A 12,005-nucleotide genomic window follows, 5' to 3' on the forward strand; every position below is an offset into this window, starting at 1 on the left:
TTATCCATAACTATTATGTGCTAAGCTTTGAGCAGTGGTGAAAAATGAAAAAGTCCCCACTTAATGATGACGAAAACAAGGTTCCAAATAGAAGAGACAGAGATGCAAGTTAAAATGTTCTTATTGCTGGGTGGTACATATAAGAAGAGAGTACAAGTTTCAATAGCGGATAGAGGAAGGAGACACTATCAGAGTACATAGAGGATGGTTTCCTAGAAACTTCAACAGAGAAAGTATGGGCTCTGTTGGCTTTTGGAAAATGAAATGAAACACTTCTGATAAGAATACAAAAAAGCATTTTGAACAGAAGGACATACATGTAAGACATAAGAGGTGAAGACAGCTAAGTGTCCAGGGTGCACAACCACAGGCAATACAGTGTTACCGCCATAGTATAATCTGTGAGCAACAAGGTGAAAGGTGAGCCTGAGTATATAGACAATTAAGATAATTAGATTTTATTCTGTAGGCAATGAAAAGTTTTAGGAAGAATACCATAGGAAGATTTTTGCTCTGTAGAAAACAAACTGGGAAAAGCCAGAAATGAACAAAAGCTAGTTAGAATGACTGAGGAATAATCCAGGAAGAGGTGATGAGGACTTAAAGATGGGGAGGAAGTAAGTACATAAACCAGGCTACAAGAAATAGAATTGGGCCTGTGTAAGCGTGTAAGGGAAAGAGTAATCATAATAAATCTGGTAATGTATATCTCTCCTAATCAGAGATATTTACTGAAGTAAGAAATACAAAGGAGCTGGGTGTAGTGACACACGCCTTTAATCCCAGCACTCAGGAGGCAGAGGTAGGAGGATCACCATGAGTTCAAGGCCGCCCTGAGACTACATAGTGAACTCCAGGTCAGCCTGGGCTAAAGTGAAACCCTACCTCGAAAAACCAAAAAAAAGAAAAAGAAAAAGAAAGAAAGAAATACAAAGGAAAGATATGATGTAGATAGAAGATAATGATTAGTTTGATAAAATTTATTCTTAGGTCCTTATGACAGACCAGAAATAAAGACATGTGTTTAAACAATGTTGCTCACTTAAAAAATAGCAAGAAATTTCCATTATTTCACTTCACTCTAAACAGTGGTTAAAAATGAAATATGATATGGTATGATGATGTATGCATTTAATCCCAGCCCTTGGGAGGCAGAGGTAGCAAAATCACTATGGATTTGAGGCCGGCCTAGGACTACAGAGTGAGTTCCAGGCCAGCCTGGGCTAGAGTGAGACCCTACCTTAAAAAAAAGAATTGGGTTGGAGAGATGGCTTAGGAGTTAAGACGTTTGCCTATGAAGCCTAAGGACCCCAGTTCAATTCCCCAGGACCCACATAAGCCAGATGCACAAGGGGGAGCATGCGTCTGGAGTGTTTGCAGTAGCTGGAGGCCCTGGTGTGCCCATTCTCTCTCCCTCTCTAAAATAAGTGAATAAATTTTTTAAAATGAAACAAAATAGACTAGAAGGCAAGTTGCAAAGAAATAAATTATGAGAAGGCCATAAACTAGTCATTATAAAAACGTTGAATCAGTTACTATGACAAATAGTTTAACAAATTTATATTTTGAAAATGCTAATGTGTCCTTAATATGATCTGTTTATAAAACCAAATTCTATGAACATAAGATAAATTCCTATTCCATATAAGACATTATACTAGGACTGGGTAATCATGAATATAAAATACCCCCCCCCAACACTGGTTGATGATACTTTTGGACTTAACTTCAAAAGTATAAGCAAGGGACTTCCGGTTAAGATGGCGGCGTAGGTACCACGCCAAAGCAGCCTAGGGGGGAAAAAAGACCAAAAAAACTCAGCAAAACACACACTTTTACTAAAAAGTGAGGTGTATAGGAAATTGAAGCAGCAGCAGAGAAGTAGAAGAGTTCCAGAGCATCCAGAGCCTGCACAGGCGGGAAAAGCGGTTCCGGCAGCTCGGCCAACCGCCACGGCCACGGCACACCAGAAAGCCGCCAGACTCGGCTCCAGCCGCAGGAAAAGCCAGGTGCGGGATTTTCCCCTCACACCGCGCTCTCCGCAACTTGGGAAACGTGAGGGGAGAGCGGCAGCGAGCAACGGAGGAGCAGACCGCGAGGTAGAAGAACGCTTGGAGCAGCGAGAGAACCAGAGCAGCTGCGGCTCCCTCCCCTCCCCCACTGCCTGAGCCCAGCTCCGCTTTAAAGAGCAGCGGCACAGGACCCGGCCACGCCAACAGCGGGACCCAAGCAGGAGCAGAGTTCGGCAGCAACATCAGCGGCTCCAGCACCGGTAACAGCAGCCCCAGAAGCAGCAGACACAGGACTGGCAGCAGCGGCAGACTCAGCAGCAGCAGCTTCAGGGGGAGCAGCGGCAGTGGACATAGCAGCAGCAGCTTCAGCAGCAGTGGTGGCTCCAGCAGTGGCAGCAACAGCAGCAGCAGAGGCAGCAGCAGCGGTGGGTCCAGCAGCAACACCTTCAGCAGCAGTGGCTACAGTTCCAGCAGGGGCAGCTTGAGCAGCAGCAGTTCCAACAGCAGGGGTGCTGATCTGCAGGGCCACACTTGCCAGGCTCGGTTTGGCCCGCAGGAAAAGCAAGTGCCCAGCTCCAGAAATCAGAACAGCAGCCCGACGGCCCAGGCAGCAACTTGACTGAGACCAAAATCATCCAAGGTAACTGGCATTGCACCAGGGAAGGGTCTCACTTGGTCACAAGCTGACTTGGATCCCTCAACAGACCAGAAATCTTAACCTCTTTGTTGATAGAGGATCTGGTCGTTATAATAACTACTCTTGCACACATACATACTTGGGGCTGTTTTTTGATTGAATGTGTACAGTGTTTAGTTAAATTTTAGAATCTAACTGTATTTTATTCCACTCAGCCTACTTGAATACTCCTATAGCAGGGAAACTCAACCCCTAAGAACATCTTTGTAGATACTCTGAGAGTCTTAAGAGCCACACCTAACACCTTAAGGTCCTACCCTGAAAATATATTACATCAAATCAATTGATACAGCTAAGAATACACAGCTATCTAGAAAATCCAAGCATTAACTTAATCCAAGATGCAAAAATATATACATTATAACACAAGAAACACTAAAAAGCAAGACGATATAAACCCACCTAAAAGTATTAATGCATCAGAAATGTCCTCCAGTGAGAAAGAGTTAGAGGAAATGCCTGAGAAAGAGTTCAAAAGAATGATTGTAAATATGTTCAAAGAAGTCAGAGAACAAATCAAAGGAGTCAAAGAGGAACTTAAAGAGGAAATCAAAGGAATCAAAGAAGATGCAGGACACCAATTTCATGAAATAAAGAAGGCAATACAAGACATAAATAAGGAAATAGAAATAATAAAGAAAAACCAGTCAGAATTACTAGCAATGAAGAACACAGTTAATGAAATAAAAAACTCTGTAGAAAATCTCACCAGTAGGATGGATGAGGGAGAGGACAGAATATCTAAGCTAGAAGACCAGGTGGCAGACCTAATGCAATCCAACAAAGAGAAAGACAAACTTATAGAAAACTATGAGTGGGAATTTCAAGATATTCGGGACACTATGAAAAGATCCAAAATAAGAATTCAGGGCATAGAAGAAGGAGAAGAACTCCACTCCAGAGGCATAGTAGGCGTCTTCAACAAAATCATAGAAGAAAATTTCCCCCAAATTGGGAAAGAGGTGCCAATGCAGATACAGGAAGCCTTTAGAACCCCAGCCAGACAAAACCCAGAAAGAACCTCTCCTCGCCATATTATAATCAAACTTCCAAACACACACACCAAAGAAAAAATATTGAAAGCAGTTAGAGAGAAAAATCAAGTTACCTACAAAAGCAAGCCCATCAGGATTACAGCAGATTATTCAACACAAACTTTTAAAGCCAGAAGGGCTTGGAGTGATATATTCCAAGTTCTGAAAGATAACAACTGTCAACCAAGGTTACTTTATCCTGCAAAGTTATCCATTCAAATAGATGGAGAAATAAAGACATTCCATGACAAAAGCAGGTTAAAGGAGTATTTGAAGACAAAACCAGCTCTACAGAAAATACTTGATAGAATCCTCCATGCTGAAGAAAAGGAAAAGCACACATATAAGGAACCTAGAAAAAACAAGCAATACTCAAATACTAGTTAACAGAAGAGAGTGCAGGTAGAACCAGAAACACACACACACACACACACAAATGGCAAACAAAAATACACACCTTTCAATAATATCTCTTAATATCAACGGCCTCAATGCCCCAACGAAAAGACATAGATTTGCAGACTGGGTTAAAAAGCAGGATCCTACAATTTGTTGTCTCCAAGAAACTCACCTTTCTACAAAGGATAGATATTATCTTAGGGTGAAAGGTTGGAAGACGGTGTTTCAAGCAAATGGGCCTAGAAAACAAGCAGGGGTTGCTATCCTAATATCAGACAGGGTAGACTTTAGTCCGAGTTAGTCAAGAAAGATAAGGAAGGTCACTTTATATTGATTAAGGGCACACTCCAACAGGAGGACATTACAATCCTAAACATACATGCACCTAACATGGGGGCTCCCAAATTCATCAAACAAACACTATTAGAACTAAGGTCACAGATAACACCAAACACAGTGGTGGTGGGTGACTTTAACACCCCACTCTCATCAATTGACAGGTCATCCCGGGAAAGAATAAACAGAGAGGCATCTGGACTAAATGAGGTCATAGAAGGAATGGACTTAACAGATATATACAGGACATTTCATCCAAAGGCTGCAGAATATACATTCTTTTCAGCAGCACATGGAACATTCTCTAAAATAGACCATATATTAGGACACAAAGCAAATCTTAACAAATTCAGGAAAATTGAAATAATTCCTTGCATTCTATCTGACCACAATGGAATTAAACTACAAATCAGTAGCAAGAAAGGCTATAGAGCATACACAAAATCATGGAAACTAAACAATACACTACTAAATGATGAATGGGTCAATGAAGAAATCAAAAAGGAAATCAAAAAATTTATAGAGTCAAATGATAATGAGAACACAACATACCAAAATCTCTGGGACACAATGAAGGCAGTTCTAAGAGGCAAATTTATAGCCTTGAGTGCCTATATTAAGAAATTAGAAAGGTCGCAAGTAAACGACCTAATGCTTCGCCTTAAAGCCTTGGAAAAAGAAGAACAAGGCAAACCAAAAATCAGTAGACGGGAAGAAATAATAAAGATTAAGGCAGAAATTAATGAAATAGAAACAAACAAACAAAAAAAATCCAAAGAATTAATGAAACAGAGTTGGTTCTTTGAAAGGATAAACAAGATTGATAAACCCTTAGCAAATCTGACCAAAAGAAAGAGAGAAGAGATACAAATTAATAAAATCAGAGATGAACAAGGTAACATCACAACAGATTCCAGAGAAATTCAAAAAATCATAAGGACATACTATAAAAGCATATACTCCACAAAGTATGAAAATCTGAAAGAAATGGATGATTTCCTTGATCTATATGACCTACCTAAATTAAATCAAAATGAGATTAATCACTTAAATAGACCTATAACAAACATGGAGATCCGAACAGTTATCAATAATCTCCCAACTAAAAAAAGCCCAGGCCCGGACGGATTCACTGCTGAATTTTACCAGACCTTTAAGGAAGAGCTAACACCATTGCTTCTTAAGCTTTTCCAGGAAATACAAAAAGAAGGAATTCTACCAAACTCCTTCTATGAGGCCAGCATCACCCTGATACCAAAACCAGGCAAAGATAGAACAAAAAAAGAAAATTACAGACCAATCTCCCTCATGAACATAGATGCAAAAATTCTCAAAAAATATTGGCAAACAGAATACAAGAGTATATCAAAAAGATCATTCACCCTGACCAAGTAGGCTTTATCCCAGAGATGCAGGGATGGTTCAACATACGCAAATCTATAAATGTAATACATTACATAAACAGGTTGAAGGACAAAAATCACATGATCATCTCATTAGACGCAGAGAAAGCACTTGACAAAACCCAACATCCCTTCATGATAAAAGTCCTACAGAGACTGGGAATAGAAGGAACATATCTCAATATAATAAAGGCTATTTATGACAAGCCTACAGCCAACATATTACTAAATGGGGAAAAACTGGAAGCTTTTCCACTAAAATCAGGAACAAGACAAGGGTGTCCACTGTCCCCACTTTTATTTAATATAGTTTTGGAAGTCTTAGCCATAGCAATAAGGCAAGAGACACACATAAAAGGGATACAAATTGGAAAGGAAGAAATCAAGTTATCCTTATTTGCAGATGACATGATTCTATACATAAAGGACCCTAAAGACTCTACTAGCAAGCTGTTAGAGCTGATCAAAACCTACAGCAATGTAGCAGGATACAAAATAAATACACAGAAATCAGTAGCCTTCATATATGCTAACAACAAACACACAGAAGATGAAATCAGAAAATCACTCCCATTCACAATTGCATCAAAAAAAATAAAGTACTTTGGAATAAACCTAACCAAGGAAGTAAAGAATCTATACAATGAGAACTTTAAAACACTCAAGCGAGAAATTGCAGAAGACACTAGAAAGTGGAGAAACATCCCTTGTTCCTGGATTGGAAGAATCAATATTGTGAAAATGGCAATCTTACCTAAAGCAATCTACACATTTAATGCAATCCCTATCAAAATTCCAAAGGCTTTCTTCATGGAAATAGAAAAAACAATCCAAAAATTCATTTGGAATCACAAAAAACCTCGAATATCTAAAATAATACTGAGCAACAAAAAAGAGGCTGGTGGTATCACGATACCTGATTTTAACCTATACTACAGAGCCATAGTAACAAAAACAGCATGGTACTGGCACAAAAACAGACATGTAGATCAGTGGAACAGAATAGAGGACCCAGATGTAAGCCCAAGTAGCTATGGCCACCTAATATTCGATAAAAATGCCAAAAATACTCATTGGAGAAGAGACAGCCTCTTCAGCAAATGGTGTTTTGAAAACTGGATAAATATCTGCAGAAGGATGAAAATAGATTCTTCTCTCTCGCCATGCACAAGAATTAAGTCCAAATGGATTAAAGACCTTAACATCAGACCGGAAACTCTGAAACTGCTAGAGGAAAAAGTAGGGGAAACCCTTCAACATATTGGTCTTGGCAAAGACTTTCTGAATACAACCCCAATTGCTCAGGCAATAAAAACACAGATTAACCACTGGGACCTAATGAAATTACAAAGATTTTGCACCACAAAGGACACAGTGAAAAAAGCAAAGAGGCAACCTACAGAATGGGAAAAAATCTTCGCCAGCTATATATCTGATAAAGGATTAATATCTAGGATATACAAAGAACTCAAAAAGTTAAATAATAAGGAATCAAACAAGCCAATCAAAAAATGGGCTATGGAGCTAAATAGAGAGTTCTCAAAGGAAGAAATACGAATGGCATATAAACATCTAAAAAAAATGTTCTACGTCACTAGTCATCAGGGAAATGCAGATTAAAACTACATTGAGATTCCATCTCACTCCTGTCAGATTGGCCACCATCATGAAAACAAATGATCATAAATGTTGGCGGGGATGTGGAAAAAAAGGAACCCTTCTGCACTGCTGGTGGGAATGCAATCTTGTCCGGCCATTGTGGAAAACAGTGTGGAGGTTCCTAAAACAGCTAGAGATTGATCTACCATATGACCCAGCTATAGCACTCCTAGGCATATATCCAAAAGACTCATCACATTTCCTTAGAAGTACGTGCTCAACCATGTTTATTGCTGCTCAATTTATAATAGCTGGGAAATGGAACCAGCCTAGATGTCCATCAACAGATGAGTGGATAATGAAGATGTGGCACATTTATACAATGGAGTTCTACTCAGCGGTAAAGAAAAATGAAGTTATGAAATTTGCAGAAAAATGGATGGACCTGGAAAGTATTATACTAAGTGAGGTAACCCAGGCCCAGAAAGCCAAGTGCCACATGTTCTCTCTCATATGTGGATCCTAGCTACAGATGACTGGGCTTCTGCGTGAGAATGAAAATACTTAGTAGCAGAGGCCAGTAAGTTAAAAAGGAGACATAAAGGGTAGAGAAAGGAAGAGGGGAGGATACTTAATAGGTTGATATTGTATATATGTAATTACAATGATTGTAATGGGGAGGTAATATGATGGAGAATGGAATTTCAAATGGGAAAGTGTGGGGGTGGGGAGGGAGGGAATTACCATGGGATATACTTTATAATCATGGAAAATGTTAATAAAAATTAAAAAAAAAAAACCTTCAGCCAAGGCTTTCCTATATTCGAGACTCTTGCAATTGTTTGAGGTAATAAATGTTTGTTGTCTTAAAAAAAAAGTATAAGCAAAAAACAAAAGAAAAGCATGGGACAGTATGGAGAAAACTGAAAATATAACTATATAATCCAGCAATCCCATTACTGAGGACAAGTCCAAAGAGTGAAAAATATCAGGATATTGAAAAGATAGCTTCATCCACAATTTCACTGTAGCATAATTCACAATAATCAAATAATAGATTCAAATTAGGTTCCATAAATGGATGAATAGATAACAAAAATGTAGTATATAGATTGTTCAGCCTTAAAAATGAAAAAAAATTCTATCATTCACAACATAGATGAATGGTGAGGGTATCATGTTAAGTAAAAAACGCCAAGCATAGAAAGACAATTATTCCATGATCTCATTTACATATGGAGTCTAAAAAAGTCAAGCATAAAAGTAAAGTAGAATGGTGGTTGTTTCCAAAGACTCAGTTAAGGGGCAAGGGGGAATTGTTGGCTAACGTGTATAAGATATCAAATAACAGGGCTGGAGGGATGGCTTAGCGTTTAAGACTTTTGCCTGCAAAGCCAAAGGACCCAGATGCACAAGGGGGCGCACACATCTGGACTTCACTTGCAGTGGCTGGAGGCCCTGGTGCACCCATTCTCTTTCTCTCTCCCCCTTTTTCTCTAAATAAATAAATAAATAATAATAAATTTTTTAAAATATATCAAATAACAAGGAGTAAACTTTTAAGATCTATTGTGTAGCAAGGTAATATGTATATGTAATATATATTTATATTATATTTATATATATATTTATATATATATATTTATATATATATTTATATATATATTTATATATATATATGTAATATGTAATATATATTTCATATTTCATATTTAATATGTATATGTAATATATATTTATATTATATTTATATATATATTTATATATATATTTATATATGTAATATGTAATATGTAATATATATTTCATATTTGACAAGAGAATAGATTTTAAACATTTTGCACTACAAAAACAAGTGTGATAATTTATTAATTTGCTCCCTAAATATAGAGATTTAGTGATAAAGTGATAACAAAAGAAATACAGATACAAATGCTATTAAGACTCTTACATATGCCAGGTGTAGTGGTGCACACCTTTAAGCCCAGCACTCAGGAGGCAAAGGGAGGAGGATCACTGTGAGTTTGAGGCCACCCTGAGATTACATAGTGAATTCCAGGTAAGACTGGGCTAGAGTAAGAACCTAGCTCAAAAAAAAAAAAAAAAAAGAATGAAAGAAAGAAAGAAAGACGACAACTCTTACATATGACTCTGCTATAAATTAATTTACTTTATACAACACATATATTTTCTTTTCTAATATTCTCTGTGATGTTTCATATTAGGATAAAGAGGTCACATAGAGATGGTTAGTGAACTTATGATAGCTATAAAACTACCAGTATTTTCCTTTCCCTTTTATTAATGTGATATACGAAATATTTGTATACATACAAAATCTTACAGTTGATGTTATATACTTGGCCTCTTCAAAGGATGCTTAAGTCTTTGTGATAAATTATCTTGAGCCAGCTCTCTTATCTATCTTAAGATTTCTAGATTGGAAGCCGGGTGTGGTGGCATATGCCTTAATCCCAGCACTCAGGAGGCAGAGGTAGGAGGATCACTGTGTGTTCGAGGCCACCCTGAGACTAGATAGTGAATTCCAGGTCAGCCTGAGCTAGAGTGAGACCCTACCTCGAAAAAAAAAGAGAGAAAGATTTCTAGATTGGAGCACTACCCCTGTTTGAAAAGTAATATTAAAAAAAAAAAAACTGATCATAGTTATATAAGACTCATCAAGACTGTCCTGCTCTGACATCCATGAGGAGATTTAACTCCACAGAGGCAGCACAGGGCAAGTGAGAGGCAGCAGACACTAGGCAGCCCTGGCCCTCGCTGAGGAGAACCTGGAAGAAGTGAGGAAGCAAAGGGTCCTCACATGTGCTCTTCATGCAACCTATACATGCTGCAAGGGGCACAAACCATTCTGCCCGCTTCAAAGAGTTCTCTAAGGAGTGCTCAGGGATCAAGAGACCATGTCTGCTAAAGAGAAAGGGAATTTTGAAAACATGGCCCAGGCAGATGAGGCTTGTTATGAGAGAGAAATTGAACATAACTCCTAAAGGGAAAGAAAAAGCAAGTCCAAGGACCCCAAGAAGCCTTGTTCAGCCTTCTTTTTCTGTTCTGAGTATCACACCAAACTAACCAACTGTCCTTGCCTATCCTTTGGTGACATTAATCTGGAAGAGATGTGGGACAAGCACGCTGCAAATGACAAGCAGCCTGAAGAAGGGAAGACCCCAGGGCCGAAGGAAACAGCACAAGTGGATGTTGCTGTTACACAGCTACGAAATGCTGATGCAGGAAAAAAAAAAAAAGGCATTGCAAGGCTGAAAAGAGCAAGAAAAGAAAGGAAAATAAGGAAGATGTAGGGAGGGGAAAATGAAGATGATGATAAATTGGTTCTAGCAGTTTTGTTTCTTGTCTAAAAGCATTTAATGCCCCTCCTATACAATTCATTCTTTCCTTTTTATTTTTTATTCTTCTCAATCCCATTTGCTGGTTTTCTGTCTCCTTAGGAACTCCTATAGGCCACTGCTCAATTGCCTATGTTCCATATAGTTATTTAACTCATGTCATTTTACCACAATAAAAACTGATTACAAACCTTTTTATTACTATATCAAAAAGATCAATTAGTTAAGTATGAATCAAACATATTCATTATACCAAGGCACCATGGCTTAACTCACCTGAAAATACCAGCCCATTTCTTAAGCAATGTTTCATTATACTGATCCCTTATTTCAAATAAAAGGTCAAAAAGTCGGTTCACTGGAAATCCATAGCCCTAAGATACAAAAATAAAAGGAGGTAAGTATATAAATAAAATGTTAGAAACACTCAAGAATCATTTGTGTGGCATCATTATGTCACTGTATATTATTCCTAAAGTAAAGGAAAAAATATTGTTTTATTTTCTACTAGATTGTATTAAGAAAGAGGTCTAGAAAGACTTTTATGGACTCAGAATAACTTTTTCATTTCTTCTTTAACTTTTCTAGAACTATTACAGTGTTAGCCTTAAAAAGTATCACAACCAAGGATGAGAGAAAAAGTTGAAGATTAGTGACCTACCTGTGTACCTAAGTAGGGTACAAGAAGAAAACAAATTCTGTCTGAAACATGCTGGCTTCCTTTTACACCTTCAACTCAAGATTAACTTCATTCCCTAAGAAAAACATGTACCTTTCCAAATACACACACACACACACACACACACACACACACACACACACACACACACACACAGCTACTCCTTTCTAGTTTGAAATCCAACCCATAGAATGGCCAGATATTTTTTTTATTACCTGCTGGAAGAAAGGGAAAAGAAAAAAAAAAAATGAAAAGGTCTCCTTGCAAGGGTTGATACAGTTGCTTTTTCACTATATTACTTAAAATACTGTCTTTAACTTCTCTCTTTTTTTTTTATTCTATACGCAATTCCTTGGAGTCACATCCAGTACTTTAGATTTAGCTGTTCTCAAAATGCTAGTGCAAAAACTCCCTGTAACAGTCTACAAGAAAATAAGTAGCTTACACTAGAATATAAATCAACGTTAGGGAGTTGGTGGTATAGCTT

General features: G+C 37.9%; 1 protein-coding gene across 2 annotated transcripts in view; it reads right to left on the bottom strand.

Annotated features, from left to right (window-relative positions):
- The window catches only part of Exoc6 (exocyst complex component 6), a 192,708-nt gene that overhangs the window by 105,818 nt on the left and 74,885 nt on the right, over window positions 1-12,005 (bottom strand). For both annotated transcript variants that reach the window (XM_045141871.1, XM_045141870.1), the window contains one exon: window positions 11,116-11,213. In XM_045141871.1, the coding sequence (XP_044997806.1) occupies window positions 11,116-11,213 (98 nt within the window). The remainder of the gene's footprint in view (window positions 1-11,115; window positions 11,214-12,005) is intronic.

Source organism: Jaculus jaculus, chromosome 1 (assembly GCF_020740685.1).
Source record: "Jaculus jaculus isolate mJacJac1 chromosome 1, mJacJac1.mat.Y.cur, whole genome shotgun sequence".
Classification (NCBI taxonomy): Eukaryota; Metazoa; Chordata; class Mammalia; order Rodentia; family Dipodidae; genus Jaculus; species Jaculus jaculus.